Consider the following 23,254-nt stretch of genomic DNA (forward strand, 5'->3'; position numbering starts at 1 on the left):
AGCTTAATCCTCAGCTGCTACCATTTGACCTACACTTAAGTTCCTAGAATGAGATTAAACAACAGTGCTGTATGTTGTATCACCAGCAGCTAAGTTATATAATTTCCCTTTGATTACAGTTATCCTTTGTCTGCCCCTCCTTTGGCTGCCCCTCAAGGGGACACTTCAATGTATCATGTCTCCTGAAGTGAGACCTAATTGTTACCAGTCTTCTGGTGGTACCACAGACCCTTGAGCATGAAACAAGCTGACTAAATGCAGAGAGGATGACTTTTGGAACTATTATTGTGAAATCAGAGAGGAAGAGTTGGAAAACCTAATCTTCATAAGTTCATATTATATACCAAAGCTGGTCAGAGTTAGTGCACATGGTATCTCAGTCAAAGTCCTTTGTTTTGTTGCTTTAAGGTTTGGGAACTGATGCTAAACTTGTGTTTATAGCTTTGTAGTTAACCTAACTTGAACATGCATGACTGGATCATATAAAGATAGAGATAAGCATTGTAAGAACTTGAGATAAGTATATGAGATCATCAGTATTAAAGAGGAAATGTAATGAGATGATGGGGGATCATTGGAGTAAATCAAGTGCTGTCAATTGCAAATTAGGTGGCCGACATGATTATGGACCCAAGGAGATGTGAAGAAAGATTCTCTTTCATGATCCATTATCATCACAATCATAAAGGGGTAGACCTTTGGACCACCTTGTGCATAAGGGACTGACCTCTTCTGTGCCATATCATCAAAAGGGATTGAATGAGTCTGTCGTGGTGCTGAAGTAAAATTCTTTACACAGGGAGAACTATTTTCATGAGTAAAAGGACACCTATCCATTTGTCTTTTTGAGTATAAACAGCCTCCTAACTGTTGCTTTAGTACATTAACCAATTCTTGCTTGATGAAGTAGATCTACTATATGATAAAGTAGTTCTTTTTCTTTTAGTCAATGGTGGTATATGGGGGGCCTCCGAACCTGTGTTAATTGATGATTTGATTTTTTTTTTTTTTCTGCAGCTGGTTGAAGATGATTGAGGTGGTTGTGGTTGGAGAACATTCCTTGTAAAGGCAAGGATCAAGCTTCCATGATTACAGCAGAAAACAAACTTCTGCAGGATGATTAGAGCTGAAAGAGTTGCCGAAGTTTAATCTAGTCATGAGCTTCATAGATTACTGCTCAACTTACTCGAGAGGTCAAATTCATCAACCTTGATACTTGTTGAACTAAAATGCAGAGGAAACAGAAAAGGATATGAGTTTTTAGTCAACAGATGCATCTCAACTCCAATGTATGGACTCCCTTGAATTCATGTCTTCAAAAAGAATCATTGAGGCTGTACTTGAGATCTTTCCCTTTGAACTGGTTTCTTGCAAATATAGAATTCATATGTATTTCCCCTACCACTCTGTAACTAAGTTTGATCAAGAACCAAAAATACTCACTATCCCATAGGTATTGTGTATGCTTGCATTCCATGTAACCCTTTCCATCATCATTGTAAGTCTTTTGGACTTCATCTAGTGCAAGGATCAGAGTACATAGGAAGTCGACTGTCATTGTTAATCCTACAGATGACAACAGTGGCAAAACTTTGATGTTTCAGACATATGCTTAAAGAAAGATACAGACAGATAAATCCAAGGAGCATTTAGTGTGAGATGTAAGCACGACCAACTCTCATGCATCCCCCCAGCTGCAAGAGATCCAGCTCATCTGATTCAGACCACAACACCACCACATCACCTCAAGGCTGGTTCTGGAGTCCATCTCTTCCCCAACTGTTTGAAGTGGACATTTCAAGTTCAGACAATGTGGAACAGTGCCTGAGCAGCAAGAAGACACAGCAGGATCTGTCCCACCTGTTTGATTGATTCTTATCTGCAGCAATCACTGCAGCAGGGGACCAACTGGACTAGATTAACTATGGTAAAAATCATTTTCTTTAACATGATAATAGGGTTTAGGGCTTATCCAAGTCTAGATGTTGACCTTGAATGGTGGCTCTATGCTGCTGCAAATGGACAAGGGATGCTCAATCAAGAATTTATTCTTGTATGAAAATAATAATATTATAAATTCTAATTATTTGGGATCGATTTCATGAATCTTGTGAAAGAATTTATTCATGTAACGGGGTAACATTTAAGAGCTTTAGCACAATCTAATCTTCTTTTTTTTTCCTCTCACTATTAGAGAGAGAGAGAGAGAGAGAGAGAGAGAGAGAGAGGCTCAAGATTGGCCCTGAAACCCATAACTGGCATTTATTTGTAGTGGGAATCTCTTTGGCAAGAGACATGCATCACAGTTAGGTGATGAAAACCCAACATCTGCACAAAGCAAGCACAACTAAGATTAGACATCACAAAGAGTGTGACAAGCCATAACCAAGTCATGAATGCCTAACACCACCAGCAACCAACCACAATAACAACAACAACATTCTTCAACAACCCTTGTAAAATCTTACACAATTCATAAGTATTTTTTGAAAAATTAGGATCACTCCTTCATAATAGAAGTCATTCATATTTGTAATTGAACATATTTCTCAAAGAAATTTGTACAAATTTATTCTCTCTTGCTACAATCCTGAAGAATAAGACAGATTTGATGACCAAGGATGATTTAAGATGTGTGGAATATTATGGTTCATATCCAAAATTTCCTTGGCCCAAAATAAGGAAAAAAAAGAACACAAGAGAACACATTGCAACTTGGATAAGATGCATGTCTCCCATGACTGTAGCTAATGGTGTTGGATGACTCAGACCATGTCAACATCGGTTTGGACACAGAATGATGCATGGTTGGAGATACATCCAAATCCCACATATTCTCCTCCTTGTGGCTAAAAGATCAGATTGGATGGTGGATATCAACTGAGCTCATGAAACTGGGCATGGAAAGTGGGTGGGTGGAGTGGCTGTTGGCAAATTCTATCCAAAAAGAGCTTCCAGCATCTACTTTTTTGCTGGCCTTTTCAATGGATTAGAATCTATCTGAAGATATGAAGATTTATCATGTGCCCTGGTGAGAGTGCCTTTAGGCTCAAGTGACACACTTTTGGTTCCATTCCTCATGCCCTCTCATTGTGGCTTTGAATGGTGGGGAAAAAAGGGTTGAAGAAGGCCTCAGGATTTGACACCAATATATGATGTCCACTTTAGCACCACACCATGCAACTCTGAAATTTTTTTTTTTTTTTTTTTGAAGCAAAAGACCTCTCTGAATTGATAGTGCTGAATAGATTCCAGTGGAAAACAAAAGTTGTGGGTCCCAGTGCAAGTGGGATGACAGACTACAAGCAACCTAAGCCACATTCATCTTTTACTCTAATCCCTGTGACATGAAACACAATGACAGATTGGGCTTTGGAAACAATGCTATAGTTCACCTCAAAACTCAAACAACATCATATCAACTTGTTGCTATTTGTTTTCCAAACTCTGTATCATTCAGATTCACAGAAAACATATTGTACTGATGTCTTTTTTTCCCATAGCAGTAATAAAATCTTTAAACTTTCAACTTGAAGAAAACCTGTATTAATTTGTGAAATGAGCACACAGCATAAACCAAGGGATTCTGAACACAAAAAGGATGGTGCAACTGAGGAAAACCTCCACTCCACAATTTACAGGACATGAACAATGAGGTTGTTAACAGTGATGACATTAACATCATTCAGGCAGTGCCGTAGATCTATGGCGTACATACCTCCCTCCTTCGATATTCTTTGTATATTACCAGAGTTATTAGTTGAGTTTGAGGGTTGGTAGTCTTTTTTTGCTGCTGCAATGAAGAATCTTTATTAACACTAGAATATGGGGAGAAAATAATATCTTAATAGCCTCTGAACTCATGGTGAAATATCAAATTTTCCAGATCATTTGAACCAACTTTATTATCAATATATTACACCAGAGCATGAAAAAGAACTTGTTGTCTTGAATATAAACATAGATAGAACTAACAATATAATGGCTAGTGAGAAGCAGCAGAGGACACTGTATTCGATATGGAATTATTGCATCGTGATCGAGTTTTCAATATAACCAGAAATGTTATATATGGATCATCTCAAGATTGATGGGTTTCAACCGACCCGTTCGTACACTAACATTCTATAAAGCCCTAGGCTTGATTCATGATGACAATTAGTTGGTTCCTCCGAAGGTCAGCAACCTCAGATATTGGTGGGTGCCACTGAAAACAACAAAACAATATCATCAGCATAACATTAAAGTCTACTATTTATTACACCAGAAAAATCAATGGCGCCAAGAAACATTTGTCTTATTTTCTCAGAAGAGCACCTGCTGAGGATGGCCGCCGACGTATTTTCAAGTATCCAAATTTTCCAGCACCCATTGATGAGCCTTCAAAAATGAAGGGTAGGTAGCCCGTTGCAGATTTATACCTCTGCTGAATCTGAAGATTCCCAACATCTTGCATAAGTATCAAATTGGCATGCATGAACTACAACTATTCTCCAAGAGGATGAATAGCATTTTGAACTATTCATAATACCAAACGAGTTAAAGGTTGCCACAAGGACAAAATAGTTATGGTAATAATTATGGTAACAACAAAGATAAAGCAAAGTTACTAACAGCAGCACTATAATAATATTTCTTTCCCAACAGTATGAATAACCTATTGACTTCTTTTTTTTGTCAATAACATTCTTCTGATCTGAATCTCAAGTGCTGATAAACTATGATTTTTTAAGCACTTGAAACTTAAAATGGATTCAGATACTGCAGCAAATAATGGTGACCTAAAAGCAGGTTGTGGAACTTAATAGCAAGCAATTCGCTAGGCGAAGAATTATTTCTTAAGAAACTTATCAATACACAGTGGTAGGTTGAACCACCACAGATGGACCCAAATGCAGAAACTATTTCAATTACTTTCCAGAAGGGTTTGCATACCAATATGATAGGTCTGATGAGTAATGACAAAAAAAAATTCACCAACATGGCCACGAGTTCTGAAGAATGAGCAAAGTTTGAAAAATGTTATATTAACATTATTCCCAAAAGTTGATGAGACTCAAAATGCAAGAGAAACTTTAAATAAAATATAGACGCAAGTTAGCAAAAGTTTTTAGTGAAAAGCAGTTAGTTATTTCCATCCACTTGATCAGAAACACAATCAGGACAGCATTGTTAAACACAACAAAATCATTTAAAATAAATCATATTACAGCCTTGCAATTTTATATTGAAGAATTATAATTTATGCATCCTCTAAGAATTATAATTTACGCTTAATGACTGTGCTAGGTGATGGTTGGTCTAAGTTGCAACCATATTCTAGCTCTTGCCTTTTATTAGCCACTTTGAGATGGAATCTTCTTTCCTATACAGATTCAAATAATTTCAAATATTCCTAAAACCTAGTAGTTATTACCTCAAGAATTTCTTCACTACTTTGAATGCAGTTCCTTCCAATAACACAAACAGAACCACCAGAGCCTCCACCAGTGATTTTGGCACCAAATAAGCTAGTACTCCCATCATGAGATGATTTACGGTGCTGCATCTCTTGCACTAGGTTGACAAGTCTATCTGTCCCATCTGAGCCAAGCCCACACTCGTTGTAGCTGTAATGGCACTGCAGCAAGACAAAATAAAAAAGTATTTATTTTAACATCATATCATAATTAGAAACTCAGCAACATTTTTAATTGGTGAATCCTGCATACAACCATATAATGGAAACTGACCTTAAGTGATAAATTAAAAAATATATATAACATTTGCATCATTAATAGGGAAAAAAGTTCCTAAAAGAACATCATAGAGAAATCAGTGATTTAAAAAACGCTAGGCGTCAAGGTCCAAAAACGCCAAAGTAAAGCGAGACGCTAAAATATAAAAATATATAATTAATAAATATAATTATTTCAATAAAAAATGTTATTCAATTTAAAAATCAAGTACAAAATCACAATAAATAAATAAATCATAATAGTATATTTTTATTTTTTAAATAAAAATATAATATTAAATAAATAAAAAATTAATTGTATTAAAATCAAAATAATATATTATTAATCTAATAAATAAAAATTACTATTATTAGTATACAGTTAACGGTATACTGTTAATATATTGTTAACAGTATAGTGAGAAGAGTGTGAGAAGACCGAGGCTGTTGAGGCAATGGTAGTGGTAGCAGGCGACAACTGTAACTGGAGCGGGAGCGGCGAGCGACAGCAAGAGTGGGAGCTGCAAGCGGCAGCGGCAGCGGAAGCGGCGACAGCAACGGCGAGCGACGACAGCAACAGCGAGTGACGACAGTGGTAGCGGTAACAGAGAGCAGGGACAGCGGAGAAGAAATCTCGACAGCAAAATCGCGAGTGTTAGGGTTGAGAAAGTCAGGGAAATCGCGAGAGGGAGCCTAATATCGATGATTTAGTTGGTTTGATTGAACCAACTAAAGCATCGGAGACCAACCAGACCTAAAAATCTGGTTCGGTCGCCTGGTTTAACCCAGGCGCTTGCCCGAAGCGCCCGGCGCCTGGGCTCGGATGAGCGCCGCCTAGGCCTCTTTGAAGCGAGGAGCTCGGGCCTCGCCTCGCCTCGCCCGAGCACCTATGCGAGCGCCCGAGCACCTATTGAAATCACTGAGAGAAATTACTAATGACAATTACACACTCTGCAAAAATAAATTCCCTTGGCTGCAGTGCAACATTTCATAGCCTCTTCTAGCTCCATGAGTAGGGATTGAAGTGTATCATCCATTATTTACAAAAACCAGAATATGAAGCTGAAGGAGTGCATAAATGTACCTGATACATAAGCTCTCCAAGGGAAGAAAGTTGCTCATCTGTTTTCGCTGCCGTTAACAAGGATTTGAAGGCCTTGATACATCAAGGTACCATGAAAAGCAAACGGTAATCAGTTTAACCTTTAAACAAATATTAAATTACTTGGTAAAGAACACCATCCTAAAAATGTTCAGAATGGGGACTATGCAGGCACATTTGTTAAACACCTTCACTATTACATTTGCAATGATAGACAAAATGAGAACTTGAGTTTCATAAATTTCATTGGCCTACTAGGAGAAGACTCATGCTTATGGAATGAAATCAGTTTGAACAATAAAATATAAATTAAAGCTTTCACCAACCATGCAACCATAACATGCTTTTCTCTATTATTTTCAGCACACACAGATGGAATCAGTCTGAAAATTATGGAAAACTTCTGCACAATCATCTCACTGAAACTTATATTTCCCACTTCCGTTCTAAAAATTATCTTCTTCCTGTTCAAGTGTTATTATAGCTTGCGTTAGAACATTACGAGAATACCATCATTTAGACTCGAAGGACAATATAGGCTTTACATCTTTCTAAAGCTTTAGTGTATAAGAAAATAGCCCCGATCAAACTGTAGTTCCCATCTAACATGCTTTCTTTCATCCACATGGTCATTGCATTATCATCTAGTTCTCAAACTGCATAGCAATCATGCATGAAGAGCCAGCATCTACCAGTACATGCTAATAAGCAGAAAAGGTTTAAAACAGTACCAGTAAAAACACACATAATGGACCGATTAGCATGGACCTACCTCTACACGGAAATTTTCATAAATGGGATGTTTAGTAGAAGCCTTGACTCCATAGGTGCAGTTCGGATCAATCACAGTTACTGTATCATTGTGATCATCATATTTCTTCAGGAATGTCTCGCCATTTATGCATTCTGGAAGCCTCTTTGCATACAAAGCTTCATATCTGAAATAGAAAAATGAAACGGACACATTATTCATTCTCAAAGCAATTACAATTTACAAGATACACATTTTTCCCTAACTTTGATGTATAACTATTCACAATTAGGGCTCGGGAAAGATGAGCACAGTTTTCTTCATAGGCCAGGAAAAGTAGTATAAGGCATCTAGTTGTGATACATAAAAGGAGATGCAATCCAGAAATTATTACTCAAAATGAAAATCTCATCTACATGAAGCCTACCTGTGTGTTGATAGATTGCACAAATAATCCAATGAAGCTTCAGCTTTAAGCAGCTCAATGCCATGCTCTTCATAGTCATCAGAATTCATTCCGTCAACATTGTGGGAAACATTCACATTGGCCAGGGAGTTTGATAACAAAGAAGTGGCTTCAGACTTTATCATCCTGCGTCCCATAAAGGCACCGATCCTCACAGATCCATAATCAGTCCCGCCAACACTGCATGTACAAGCACCTGTTAGAAAGTCATCAACCTCATACTTCCCATTCCATTCCAGCCCATTAGAAAAAAGAACTATAATAAAGTTAATAAAACTCTAGGAATCAGTTAATATAGCAAAAATAAACCAATGAAGCATTTAGACTAATTCAGCTTGGTACTATTTGAGAATTTCAACTCTCTATATTTGGCTGGTGAAGAATCTTCAAAGAAAGATAGATAAGCTGCATACCTGTGTCGAATTCCAGAGTCCAGACCCCAGAATCGGATGTGAGTAGGAATTGCGACAAGCTCCTTTACCTCTGCAGGCTGCATGAGATGAATATGCTAAGTGATATACAAGAACAAACTCCAAATAAATAGCTAGAGACCTGGAATACAAATGATGCAAACCTGGCAAACCATTGCAAGCAGTTTGTTAGCTTCCCCACAAGCAGATGTCATTTGGTCCATCACTCCACAAGGAGCTCCGACAATGTGATTCTCAACCTGCTTAGTATTAATTTATTAGTAACAAGAAGGTGCAGCTTATCAAATTCAATGCACTATAATGATAATTTCAACATCGTATTATATTGGAGTGGCTGTCAACATGGTCGTACCTTTTGACAAAGCAATGCAAGATCCCTTGGATCAATTTTCAATCCTACAAATAGCAAAATATTTTCAGGCATAAGGTTCAAATATCCAGGACATGAGAACTGCAGAATAGGGCTTCATTTTAAACATGTATCTAGAATGTCTAGTGTTCGGCAGGTAGTATTTTAGGCCAGATAAACAAGCCAACTGCAGATTGAGACTGATAAAAAATACATGGTGACAACCATATCAGGAAATAAGTTTAGGTTCCAAAAAATTATAGCTCAAAAACCCCAAGTAATTCATACATTGATCCATATAAGGGTAAGAATATGATTGTCTAAATCAAGTGCATTTTCATTGAATGTTGATGGACATGTCATTTTCTGACAGAATGCATGCTATGCATGGTAACCCCAATGAATCATCATATAGACTAAGAGCAATTTGACAGATAAAATAAAAATACGATTTAACATTGCTACAAATGATGCTTAAAGAAGATTATTTTCAAAAGCAATAATCTTAGATTCTTGATCTACATCCATGATCCAACTATCTATTTCACAGACAAAATACTGACGAACTTACAATTATTGAAGTGAAGAAGCAAGATAGGCATTCAAATTTCAAGAAACAAATTAGTTGGTTTTCACAAAATGACGAGAAAGGACAACCATATATGGTTTAGAAAAATAACTATGAGCTAATAAAGTAGTTGGCTTTCAGAAAGAGTCAGAAATAAAGAATAAACAAGAAAACTAACCATGAGCGGCTGCAACCGCAGACATGGTAGCCACTTCGATTGATGCAGAAGAAGAGACACCTTTGCCTTCTGGAACAGCAGAAGAAACCTAACATAAAAATTAAATCAGAAAATAAATTAGGCCTTCAGAGAGGAACATCTATCATTTTATATGTAAAAAAAGCAATGTGCTTATTATCATATAATATACCATTGAAGCATGTGAACTTTTATAATATAAGCATTTTATATAAGCATGTGAACTTTTAGATATTCAAGCCTATAATATACCATTGAAGATCATTCAGGTTGTAAAAAAGCCTTTTTCAGTTTTTCTACATCCAAAAGTTAGCATAAACTATAAAGAATGATAGACAAGCTCATTTCACAATTACACTTCAGCAAACAATACAATTTACTGTCTGGCTGCAATGCAAGTTTACTGGCATAGGTAGATAGCAATACATCTACAACAACAACAAAGCCATAACCCATTAAACTGTTAACCCTACTGTGCACTGTTAGAACTGTTAACACTATTAATCCTTTAAAACTTATATTAATCCTTAGAACTGTTAACCCTAATTATAACTACTAATCCATATTTAACATTGTTAATCATTATTAAGAAATATTATTAATCTCTATTTAGCACTGTTAATCTCTATTTATTTAGAACTATTATTAGGGTTTCAGAAATAATGACAAATGTACAAAGTAACTTGAAAGATTCATGAAAAAACTCAAGTATCTTAGTTGGAAATACAATTATCTAAAGAATGATGATTATAATACTGATTGAATTTGATGTAAAACTTTATTATTTTGAGTCTTTCAACATTTTTGTTATTAGGAGATGGACTATGTGATTTGGTACTTTATAGCTTTTCAATTTAATGTCATATTTTATTTTTAAAATAATATTTATCAATCATAGTATATGTTTTTTATATATTTATATTCCAAAACATCTCACTTCGTTCAGGCAAGTGCCTAGGTGAGAACCTAACGTCTCGGGCATTTTGGGACATTGGCGCTTGGCGCTTTTAAAAACACTAACACCAAGTCTTTCTCTCTGTGCTAAGGAATAGAGTGAAAATAGACATAAAGGAAAATGAGGAAAAAGTCCTCGAAAGCAAGAAAAACCATATTTAAGGATCTTAATAATCAAAGCAAGAGATCTTGAAAGATATGTATGATGCATTGCTATCTTAAGGAATAACAACGTAGAATGGTCATCAATCATATCATTAACAAAAAGGACACTTCCTAAATCTTTGTTTGACACCAAGTACCTCCTCAAAGTCTGATGCATCTAAATTCTAAAATAATGCATACATGATCACTTAGTTCAAGAGAACATTGTCCTCATGCCCACAAATATTACAATATCTTCCTAAACATTTTCACCAAGTCTTTGAAAATTGGGTTAATATCATAAGCAACATTCTACATTCTTGATGATTCCTAGCAATAATCACCACAGCTATTCTGATCCATGTGGACATAGTATTGCGGAGATGCTGTAAGAGAATGAAAAATATAAAATTAGACTCCACCACAGATACCATGCCAAATATGTACAGTCAATATGGGACATGCCATTAGGTAAACCCAAAATTTTCCCTTTTCTGATATGGCGGTTATTGACAATCTGAAAAGTTTGTTCTCTTATTTGTGAATGAAAAGTAGGAGGAGAAAACAGAAGAGCTACTGTCATATTCACTAACCCTATTATGCATATGAATCATAAACAGTTCTTCAACACCACAAAACATGCCAAAGCACTTGTTTTATTTAATATTTTCGATCAAACAACACATGGAAGATTTTCCTTTCCAAACACTTACCAGTATGCTTATACTTTGACCAAATCTTACACCAAGCTCAGTCATTAAAACAAGAACTGTTCCAGCAACATATGCTGCCCACCTGAAATGACAAAATATATTAGTGAAACAGAGAATGACTAGAAAATCAAAGTCACTCATAAGGATAAATTTATCACACTTCTGAGAAGGATCTTGTGAAAAAAACTTGCAAGCATTTTCATATGACATTGGTCGCTCGCCATCCATCAAATCTGTGAGGTCCATGTCGAAAGTTGGTGCACGGTTACTCAACTCAGACCCAAATGATACCTAAATCAAACAGAAGCAAAGAACAGAATTACTTGATATTTTCAATCTGAAATGACAGGAACATGCAATCAATATTTAATTAAAAAAAAAACAAACCCAAGAAAAGTAAATATTTATTCACAACCAAAAAATATGCTGAATAATATGAATACAATCATAAGGCAAGGTTTTAATGATACTTCAGTAAGCTACATGTATAATAGAAGTATTTTGTAGTCAAAGTTTATCCAGCCTTCTTTGTGCTGTAAGTTCAAGTAAACAAAAATCTTTTACCAAAAAGTTTAGTTAAGTGACTTACAATTTGCAGGACTGGAATAGCTCCGTGTGCTTTTGCCTGCTGCCTTGCTTGAGCATGTTTCCAGAGCTTTTGCTTACTAGGATGGTTCTTCTGAACAGCAACATGGCAGGCCTCTCTAATAGGCATCTAAGACAAAGGGAATCACAAAATTTTACACAAGAGTGAAAATGGTGTGACATGCAATGGACATTTATCTACTCAATAATAAATCCTTGACCATTATGAATGACTAAATTAATAACGAAGTGCTCATTTTCTAATACTAGCTTGACCATTATGAATGACTAAATAAATCCTTGCTCATATATATTCTGCACATTTTCTATTAATTTCATTCTATTTTTTTCCGGAGAAGTCTTAGGCTTAGTCATTTAGAAGGAAATTATGAAGATGATGATACACTCAAGAAAAATTAAAAAACAACCACCAAAATGTATAAAGAAAACATACTGGAATCATGGAAATCAATTTAGGAAATAAAAATATAACCATGTGTTTTAGGAAATATAAATAAATCAGAAGTTGCATATGTATGTTCTCAGCATTTCATAGTCTCCAAAATACACTGAAATTGGACTCTTTCCCAATAGTTAACCCACTCTTCTGAAAAATGAATCTGAGTTCTCAAAGGTGCTACAGTAATGGATCTATTGTAATCAGTTCAGCATGGGTGAGAACACAAAAGTATGTTGCATTAGTAGCCATCATTTTCACCTGCAATACAAGGCTTCCTGAATAATCCGCTATTCCTCCCATTACATCCAACCTTCCAGGCGCTCTTGCCACATAAATGTCCTCCTACAATCATCAAAAGAGAGGAAAAAATTCAATAATCAGCAACTGAATGGCACTTCAGTCATCTCATCTTATTTTTTTCCTACATAGCCACTCTAAAATCCATTTCTAACAACTCTTCCATATTCACATTAACACAGGAATATGCATGCATGAGGTTGTGCATGAATATATAACCATTGATAACTATGAGATGTGGCATCAAGGTCTGCCATACCGAAACGTACCGCCCGTACCGGGTGGTACGTACCGGTCCGACAGGTTACCGGTACGTGGACCGCCCAGTACCGCTACAGTACTACAGTATTATACCGTAGCACTGCTACAGTGCTATAGTACTATACTGTAACGCTGTTACAGTTATACAGTACTATACTGTAGCACTGCTATAGTATGAAAAATATAAAATTATTCGGTACACCCTGATGTACCGCCCCGATACATCGGTACCGTACCATACCGAGCCTGAGTCAAAATGCTGGTACGGTATGGTACGGCGAACCTTGTGTGGCATACACATGCACAAGGATGTGCATGTATATACAACTTTTCATAAGATACCCATATGCATCTATAAGATGTGGGTTAAACTTAATTACTTAAGCATGCCTATTATATACAAGGTCTGGTATATACAGTGTCATTTAACCAATGCCAACATTGCACTTTTTAAAACTCAAGCTTAAGATAGGCAATTTGATATTTTAAAATATAAAAAATAATTATAAAAAAAAACTCTGTAATGTGGATGCATAAGAATTAACAAGTAGTTTATAAACCAATATCATTAGAAGAAATGTACCTGCACCTGGTTAACAAAAATAAGAGATGCAGGCTTGTTTACAAGGGTTGCAGAACAATTAATGCGATTATAGTTGATCAAAGAAATTTTGAAATTGAACAAATAGGAAAGGTGTCTGCAGCTCTAAGTGTTTATAAAATATGCAAAGAGAACAACTAGGCTTAAAACACCAAAAGACAGTCAAAAGAACAGAAAAAACTTTAAGAATGAAACTTGAAAACCATGTTTCTGACTTATGCAAACACAATTACATTCTCCTTTGGCAGTGTGTTTTGTACAGCAAAAAACACTCGAGATGATAAATATTAGGAATTATTGGTCATCAACTCCAAACTTCCAATTGAGAACTAGGTGCTGCATCTTATGCAGCAGAGACAAGTAAACGGCATAACTCAAGAACCTTAAGATTGTAGCTGTTGCTAATGCTAAAAAAGAGAATGATTTCAAATAACAAAAAAGGAGCAAGGAGTAAGCCAGCTGAAAACCTCCCAGTCAAATAGTGCAGCAGCAGCATTGCGCTCTCGCATTTGGCGCTTCTCAGGATTCTTCGAGTCAGTTATACTATCAAGTCCTGATAAGCTCTTTAGAAAAGCCATCGTATCAGGTAGGCCATGCAATTCCCCGTGAAGTATATCAAAGTCCTCAAAGCATCTTCCAACAGTACAAGATCAACCAAATCTAGTCAACATTATTAGAAAGCATGAATTCATTTACAAAAGCATAGAACTCACGATTCCACAAGAAAATTTTCATCATTCGTCTCAGTCATAGGTGATACAGCACGAAGACCAATTTCATTTTCAGCCAAAGAATACCAATCGGGTACACCTATATCTCTGCCTGGAGCTCTTTGTAGTTGATAACCAAGCACTATGGCATCACGCAATCGCCTTGCTCCACTCAACTTCATTTGCAGATGTATTAAGAAAAACAAATCAGGATGTTTCATAAATCACAGGGTCTGGCATAACTAGAAAAGAAGGAAGCACCAAAAAGAAAGCTTGATGTGAATATTTTAAATTAATCCTAGAATCAGCAACCAATGGAAGTAGGATGCTCCAGTGATTACAAAGGCCTACATAGTTAAATAAATGATTTTAAAAACATAATCTCTATAATTGAAGCCTTGAAGGTATGTGTCAAGCTACAATTTACTTGATTAAAATGCCTTGAATCTAGGGTGATCTTATGAACTAGAGAAAAGCATGAAAATGCTTGCACTGCAAGTGTAGCCAAGAAACTTTGACACCATCACATCTGGACAAATGAAAAGAACAAACTTTGAGTTAAATGAGTTAGAATCTAAAATTGTAGTTGCAATGGAAAATCCAAAGAAACAACCTCCACAGAAAGCTAATGCATAGCTACACCACTTAAAATTTCATTTGAAAATCCTACTTTATTACAGAATCTTCATTCCAATATAACCCACACCCTTCAGATTTGTTGACTACAAGCATTGTTATTAGTCAACATTTCTGAACAACACCAAAACTAATTAGAACAATAAAATTTATAATTATATTTTAGTCAATATTCTTTAAAAATAAAATGTATACCTTATTTGAAACATAATGTTTCCCATTAGCAGTATCCTGCAGTATGCGAGCTACCACCTGAATTTAAAGCATGAATTAGTTTTAACTTGAAGTGGAACATAGAAAATAAAAATGACAAAGCAATTATTCAGTAAAGAAGATATGTCTTAATGAACCAAATTTAGTCTTAAGCAGCTGATAGTCTGATACATTTGGAAGAATTCCCTTCAGGAACATCCATATAAACTCATGTTTTGTTTCTTGTGGCAAAATTAATTATAAACTTTATCAGTACATATCACTGTTATTCTCATCCAACGCAATGTATATCCACACATCAAGCTGCTCTCCTTAATCAGCTTCCCTCATTCACTTTTGCTAGAACCAATTCTTTTATAATAAGTATGACGATAGAATAGGACAACAAATGGCATTTTAAATCTGCTGTGATCAATTATATATAAAAGCGTACCTCGCCACCGTTAATGTCTGCCTCATAGCATGGTTTAAGAGTAAGTGCACGCTCAAGATAAGGTGTCCAGCTTCCAGTGAGCAAATCCCTCCTGATCATCTCCACACCACCCTGATAATACTGCTTACAACAAGAAAAAGATATAGATGCATTGATAAAGAGATATACTGTTGTAAAACTCTCAAATAGTTCTACAGGAACTTGTTCAACCTCGAGCATATTGCGCAAGAATGGTTCTTCATTGAAATAATCTCTGCGTACAAAAATAAACGGCAAATTGTATGCCAAGGATTCGCTGACAGTACCATATCCAATTTTCCCTACAAATAAATAAATAAATAGTGAAAATTTACAAAATTGCAATGTTCTACCAGATATTCAATATTACATGAATATTCATAATACCAAGCATGCAGTCAGAAGCAGCAATGTAATCAGGTGTATATGCATCTTTTGCAAGCTTTACATAGTTTGGAGGTAGTTCTTGTTTGTCAGATGCACCACAGACCTTCACAAACATAGAACATCATATGAAATACAACTTAAACTAAAGCGTAAAGCTACCTTAATAACTCAAACATGAGCATACCAGACATAACCAACCAGCTGGTAACCATTCTTGCTTAAGCTTCCATCCTGCTGGCTGGAAGAGAACAATAAGAACCACCACAGTGTCAAAGAAAATAACTTCTGATATTTTGAGCATAAAGATAATTCTTACAAAGTATCATAAGTACAGGAATGATCTGACCAGAAAATTCAATTTCCAAGTTTCTAATAAAACTTCCAGTAATTATGCAACTAAGAGAGTGTAAAAATAATTAATTACTGGTATTTAGGAGAAAATATTATGGGAGATACAAAAAACAACTGTCATTTTCCTTTTAAAAATTAAAAAATAATTCCAAAAATCTTAACAAGTTGGTCCTAACAACAAGAAGACAAAACAGTAGGTGAGTTTTGCTAAACTAACCTGTCCCCCAAAGTTATATATAACTACTTTCACATCATCGCCAATTCCAAGTTCTTTTCTCACCTGACAGAAAAAAAACAATGTCAAAGAACTAGAAGATGAGCTAATGTTATGAAAGATCATTATACATCACTTATTGCCCAACCTCAGATCTTGATCTGCGTAAACTCCTAACAACTAAAGGTACATCAATAACATCCCTGAAAGCAGGCACTGCAGGTAACAAAAGCAAATTCACAGTAATAAACAAAGCAATGTGAAAGTGCTGAAAAAAAACTACGAAATTTATGGCAATTCATTTTACATACTAGGGCAATATCCAGGAAGTCGGAGTAAAAATTCGCAGTGAGAATAATCTTCAGCTATCTGCATAAATTTTTAAGTCATACTTTGTGATGTTGAGATATAATATTACAGCAAGATGAGATTGAAAGAATACATAGCTACTCCCATAGGCAGAGAAAACTATTTACTTTGGACTGATGTAAGATACAGTCATATCCTATCGTTTTAGTATAAAACAAAATGCATTGCTAAGATATTAAGAAATAAGAAGCATATGTGGTCTAATTAAGCAGTAGAATGTCACATATTATCGGCATTTTGTAAAAGCAGTAAACTTTGACACCAGAAAATTTGAATGTATAGAAGTTGCAGGTGAAGCAGTAAGTCATGACATAAGTAGCCCATATAGGACTTGAACAAATCATGACATAACTTGCAATATCACATATTGGACTAGTTCAACAAATTCATTACTATTTTGGTCAACACATACGAATAAGTATATTGTCTGACTCCGACATTAGTTATTAAATAGCCCAAAATTTTCCTTTGTGAATAAATGGCCCAAAGGGATAGAACAAAGTATAATGGTTTTAGTCATGTATTCATGTTAATTGTTTTTCTGAGCCATCCTGTTCTTCAGTATCATTGAAATCCTCCTTTCTGTAGACATTTTTTACAAGCAAAATAAGGTGTGAAGTATCAACCTTGAATCATCCTTGCATCATGTTTTTAATAAAAAAAAAATGCTGTCAAGTTTTGCATTTTTTTATAATCAAGTCTGCAAATGACAAAAATTGAACAGAAATGAAACAGCATCAAGGATTAGCGCATAAAAGGTTCTGCTTAAAGATGATTATAAATGTGCAAACCTGTCAGTTACAAATGTAAAAGAAAGTTGCTAAAAGATTCTGCATCTCAAACCAACTACATTGTTCATGTTAATTTCTTCCTTCTTCAACGCATTTTAGGCATTGAAGGCATCGAGGGACAACCACAAAAATGAACCAACACAAGTGAGAAGAACAAGTGACAATTATAACTTACCTATTGAGTCTAATCATATCTGAAACTAAATAGTTAAAGAAAAGATCACTGTATAAATATGTGTAATCACTATCTATTACACGAAAAAGATTGATACACTAAATTTCTCCATAAAAATTTCTTTTTGCTCTTCACTTTCTGTAATTTTATAGATTAATTTCATCAAATCCCCACACAAACAAGTAGCGGATTGACACAGAAGAATGAAGTTGCAGACATGGTTTATGCAGTCCATCAAATGACATAAGAAAATCATGATAAAAGAAAAGACACAATATATAAAGTGAAAATAGAAAATATTTTTAATCCCAAGTTCTTTGGACAACAAAGTCCTTTGGAAAAACAAAGAAAATAAGGAGATTCAGCATATTCTAAAAGCAAGAAATCAGAAACTAAAGAATCAACATAACATTGGAGATCCAGAAATCCAGATACTATAAAAATGAAATTCTGCTTAATCTGACAAATAAAGAAAAAAAGACCTAATGAGCACCTGCCAGACAATAGATCGATGATGGTGCCCAGCAGCCATGACATATTCTGCGTATATAAAATCCCAACTGCAAAATCAAACATAGATAATAAGAGAAGAAAACCCTACACTTCTCAAGGTAAATCAAAATAAAAAAATGTACCAAACATTTGTTTTTCTATTGTCAAAATTTCTTAGGTTGTGCCTCTCCTTATTCACTAATATTGCCAAATAATTTTGGATTTGGCAACACAAGAAAGTGCCAGGACTTAATTCTCAACGGCTAAATTTGCTACTAAAGGCAGATGTAATATATTAAATCAGCACAAAGAGGAGATATGACATGAATTTATGTACTTGGCCATACTGATCATATTGATAGTACATACCAGTCCAATGGGATAATGGAATGCCAATGAAAGAACCATACCAATCGATGCTAAAATTTTGTATACTTCTTTTTCAGTGATTGAAAAAGGCGCTCAGGCGCTCGCCTAGGCGCTCGGGCGAGGCGAGGCGAGGCCCGAGCGCCTCGCTAATCTCCCAGGCGGCGCGCTTCAAACGCCTGGGCGCTCGCCCGAGCCCAGGCGCTGGGCGCTTCGGGCGAGTGCCTGGGTAAACCAAGGCAACCGAATCAAGATTTTAGGTCTGGTTCGGTCCTGGTTCGGTTGGTTAGTTGGTTCAATCGAACCAACTAAATCGATATAACCCTTACCCAACCCTAACCCGCTGCTGCTGCCACTCCCGATCCCGATCTCGCTGCTCGCCGCTGTCGCTACTCGCAAACGCTGCCGTTGTCGCCGCTCGCCGCTGTCGCTGCTCGCAAACGCTGCCTCTGTCACCGCTCGCCGCTGTCACTACTCGCAAACGCTGCCTCTGTCGCCACTCGCGCCTCCCACTGCTCATCGCTCCTGCTCCCGCTACCGCTGCTCGCCGCTCCTGCTCCCGCTGCCGCTGCTCGCAAACGCTGTCGCTGTCGCCGCTCGCGCCTCCCGCTGCTCGTCGCTCCCGCTCCCTTTCCCACTGCCGCCGTTGCTGCCGCTGCTTCCTTGTTTCTAAGTCAGCAGGCTCAGTATACAGTATACTGTTAATATTAAGTTTATTTGAAATGATTAATTTTCAATACTATTAATAGATTTTCTTAATTTAATAGCATATTTTTATTTAAAATTTTAAATAATTATATTTATTAATTATATTATATATTTTTATATTTTAGCGCCTCGCTTCGCTCGGGCGAGCGCCTAGCGCCTCGGACGTTTTTGGACCTTGGCGTCTAGCGCTTTTTAAATCACTGTTATTTTTCAAGGATGTACTGAAGTATGCCATACCACTGGTGCCGTAACCAAATGGAACCTTATCATATCAGTACACCTTGGTACATCAAGAAAATTCTAAGAATTGTTTAATATATTTGTATGGGATGATACAATGAATACATGGATTACTAGCATGCCATTAAATCAGTTTGGTGTCAAAACCATGTTGGTCATTCATAACAGTCTGACATGATTATGGTACAGCTACCAGGATGATACCTAGTGAACTGATACTTAAAATGTTTTTCTTTGTCCACTTTCTGCTTTACCTCATCCCACTTTATTTAACATTTTAAATCCGTATTAAAATTCTTCTTGACTAAAATCACAATAAACATTCTCAAAAAAGCAACAAGACAATGGGCAAATAAACACCTATAGTTAAAATTGTAATCATTTGAGAAAAAACAAATTCACCTACCTGAAGTTAGTAACACAAACAGAGCGAATCCCGGCATCTACAGCTGCTCGACATGCTACAGGCACAACATCTGAGACCTGAATCCACAGGAAATAGCAATGTAAAATAATAAACTTAAGAGGACAAAGAAAACGTTCCTCTTAAAGAAATACGATCATATCAAAAAGCAGCAATTAGTTTATCAGAACTGAAATTTTGGAAAATTATATTTGCTGTAGCCAAGATATACATAGCACAAAACAGCAAAACACCATGGTTTATATTGATCATCATGACCAAAAAGACAGCTGCAATTACCACTAAATCAGCCTTGATGGATTTCAACCATTCAACTTCTGCTGCCAGTATGGAAGCTCGAGGGACCACAGCTGTCTGATGATACTGAATCAAGAAAGATGGAAAAAAAAATCATTTAAACATTTACTATCATACACTAACAATTTACTCACCTCTCTGTAATGAATCAATAAATTATCAGAAATCAAACTAACGAAGCAGTAAACTAAAATGGCAGCTATGCTATCAGTATAAAATCCATAGAGTTCCTCTAAACACAAAATCTCTTCCCCAATTGATCAGAAACCAATTGAATTTTTTGCTTGCTGAGAGACTAATTAGTTGCAAACTAGGGCGGGAAAATTTCTAAAAGGGAACATATGCAATCCTTTGTCAGAGTGCTCTATATTTACCTTCTCCAAAGATGCAAGCCGGTCCACTGTTAAGGCATCAGCTTGTACAGCACCACAGTCTAACAAAACCTACAAATCAATTGGTTCATAGCAACATACTTGCAACAAACTCACGTCAAAGACAATAAATTAAGAACAAATTCATCCTTGTATCCAGATTCCAGACTAACCTTACGTAGGTAGAGATTGGGAGATTGTATGTTGCTGGTAAATACACTATCTGGAGCACCCGTTACGACATGAACATCATGGCCAGCAGCAATGAGATGCCACACAACCTGCAAGGAAAGAACTAGCATTTTATTTTTCTTTCTCGCTACCTGTCATGCTACCCCAGGAGACAATCAAACATATTTCAATGGTTCACCAAGGCATATCTGTGTCATGAGTCATATTACAGTTTATGCAATATCATTGGTATCAGTAATCCTCCACATTTTACCCAAGTTATAGTAGTTAGATTATTTTGTCATAAAGATAAATTCCATCAGTTACTTTACCACAGAAGTTCCAAGTCCAAAAAGAGCATAATTTTTGCATCAACCGTGCCCATCGTTACCTCTAGGTTCGATCATGATCGTGTCGAGGGTGGCATCTTTAGCTATATCTTACTAACATTAGAAGAACAAGAAAAATGACCGCTACGAACGTCCATTACAAGTAATAGAGCCAGAATGTTACAATATCAGATAACAAGAACTATGATGGCTCACCTCGACGACGCGGGTAGCGTGACCAAACCCATGACCCGTCACGTAATAAGCAAAGACAAGATGCTCCCGAGAGGCGGAGACTCCACCACCACCATCGGCGATTCCCATAGCTCAATGTTTCGACCAAAAAAACCAGCCTTCACGTTTTCAAGACAAAAAATGGGCAAGATAGAGGAAAAATAAATGAAAACGAAATGGATCTGCAAGATTCAGAACCCTATAAAGTGGAGAAAGACTGGCATACAATGGGCCCGCCGGCTCTAGCAAATCTCTTTAGACCCACAAAACGGAATGGAGAAAAGAAGAATAATTAGGCGAAACAACCGACTTCAAAAGAATCAAATGTTGATGCTGATTCCAACATCACAGAAAATATTGGTCTTTTCTTGACGATCGGCCATTCTAATACCTCTACGTTTCAACCAAAAAAAAACCAATCTTCACGTTTTCAGAACGAAGAAAGCGGCAAGATCGAGGAAAATAAAAGGCAAACTGAAAGGAAACAGATCTGCAAGACTCGGAACCCTAAAAAGAGGAGGAAGAGGGACAGGCAATGGGCTAGCCGACTCTCCCAAATCTCCTTTAAACCCACAAAATGGATTGGAGAAAGAAGAACGATTAGGGGAAATGGGGAAGTCAAGAAACAACCGACCTCGCGAATGATGGATTTGAGAAGAGTTTTTGGATAAAGTGGGACACCAAAAGGATCGAATGTTGATGTCGATTCCAAAATTTTAGGAAAGATGCGCTTTCGGCAAGGTTTTAGTTGACTTCCCAGTACGGTCGTCGGCCGAAAATGTCAACGAAAGTCCGGTCTTAATTAGGTTAACTCAATGATTAGGATAATATATCATGCACCAATAATTTTATGCATAAATTCCTTAAAAAAATCTTAAATTTTTACTTTTTTTCCGTATAATACCTTTTTATTTTTATTCTCATATAATATTTTTTATATTTTTTTAAAAAAATAATATTATTTTTAATCTCCACCGATTACCATGTGTCATTTCCTCGTCTTACCTTGTTAGTCGTTAAGATCATCGTCTATCATTACACCCTCTCATTTATTACCTACACCCTTCTCTCTATCTCTATTATAATCCATATGTTATTGTTATTTCCCTCGCCTCCGCCTCTAACTTCAAAGAGTGTATGCTTGACCTCCCTCTTGGATTCTAAACCTCACGTTGAAGGAGTGTGCTCTTGAGTATTTTCATCCTCACAATCACTCAATTAGGGGAGCATAAGAGCTTAGAACAAATATATTGAGTGATGCTTGATGCAGTTGCTTATGGAAGAGAGGAAGGAGAAAAAGCTTCACTGTGATTGGCTCCTTTTCCTTCATCGAAATTAACGATAGTGATACGTGGAAAAGGTCCAACTATCAACATAGCGAAGGCCATGATCAACGAGGCAGAAGCTGATTGGGAACGTTTCCACATCAATTGAAAAGCGACACATGGCAACCACTCAAAAGCTGATGTGGAGTGATTCGACACGTGACCAAGGGGGAGAGAGGCTGACCTGGCAGATGGCGGACAATCGACCCCTGCATTGCCTGGATCGTACAGGTTAACACTGCACATTGTAAGTGTGCATGAGCCAACTCGCACCGTTAAGAATGTATGGGTCAATCGTTTGTATGGTCACGTCGAACAAGGATAACGATGAGTATTAACGACCCGCATACTTTTGGGTCGACTCTACAAGTATAAAAGCTAGCCCCCCATTCTAGAGAACAGGATC

At 36.5% G+C, this 23,254-nt stretch overlaps 1 protein-coding gene across 2 annotated transcripts; it reads right to left on the reverse strand.

Annotated features, from left to right (window-relative positions):
• Positions 1 to 3,866: 3,866 nt before the first annotated feature.
• Positions 3,867 to 22,294, reverse strand: LOC135666108 (L-arabinokinase-like). 2 transcript variants are annotated; one of them, XM_065177648.1, is made up of 31 exons: positions 22,158 to 22,294; positions 21,506 to 21,642; positions 20,963 to 21,070; positions 20,793 to 20,861; positions 20,401 to 20,484; positions 20,104 to 20,180; positions 18,385 to 18,451; positions 16,868 to 16,925; positions 16,705 to 16,772; positions 16,560 to 16,622; positions 16,176 to 16,229; positions 15,992 to 16,094; positions 15,797 to 15,906; positions 15,587 to 15,706; positions 15,136 to 15,192; positions 14,308 to 14,480; positions 14,062 to 14,227; positions 12,694 to 12,777; positions 11,980 to 12,105; positions 11,551 to 11,681; positions 11,391 to 11,472; positions 9,562 to 9,649; positions 8,819 to 8,862; positions 8,610 to 8,705; positions 8,449 to 8,525; positions 7,997 to 8,215; positions 7,591 to 7,756; positions 6,801 to 6,872; positions 5,417 to 5,620; positions 4,318 to 4,432; positions 3,867 to 4,207 (listed from the first exon to the last, which is right to left on the reverse strand). In XM_065177648.1, exons 2-31 carry the CDS (start codon positions 21,611 to 21,613, stop codon positions 4,188 to 4,190), a joined length of 3,009 nt encoding a protein of 1,002 aa, XP_065033720.1. In that variant the 5' UTR covers positions 21,614 to 21,642; positions 22,158 to 22,294; the 3' UTR covers positions 3,867 to 4,187. The 2 variants fall into 2 exon arrangements, with proteins under 2 accessions (XP_065033720.1, XP_065033719.1); XM_065177647.1 differs by having other exon boundaries at positions 21,506 to 22,164.
• Positions 22,295 to 23,254: the final 960 nt, after the last annotated feature.

Source organism: Musa acuminata, unplaced genomic scaffold (genome assembly GCF_036884655.1).
Source record: "Musa acuminata AAA Group cultivar baxijiao unplaced genomic scaffold, Cavendish_Baxijiao_AAA HiC_scaffold_1072, whole genome shotgun sequence".
NCBI classification, from domain to species: domain Eukaryota; kingdom Viridiplantae; phylum Streptophyta; class Magnoliopsida; order Zingiberales; family Musaceae; genus Musa; species Musa acuminata.

Coding starts and splice junctions, on each gene's coding strand:
- LOC135666108 (XM_065177648.1), bottom strand. CDS start 21,613: ATGGGAATCGCCGATGGTGGTGGTGGAGTCTCCGCCTCTCGGGAGCAT. Junction 18,452..20,103: donor GTTTGTGTTACTAACTTCAG/GTAGGTGAATTT, acceptor TTGATTTTGCAG/TTGGGATTTTATATACGCAG. Junction 15,707..15,796: donor TCTTGCGCAATATGCTCGAG/GTTGAACAAGTT, acceptor TGTTGTAAGCAG/TATTATCAGGGTGGTGTGGA.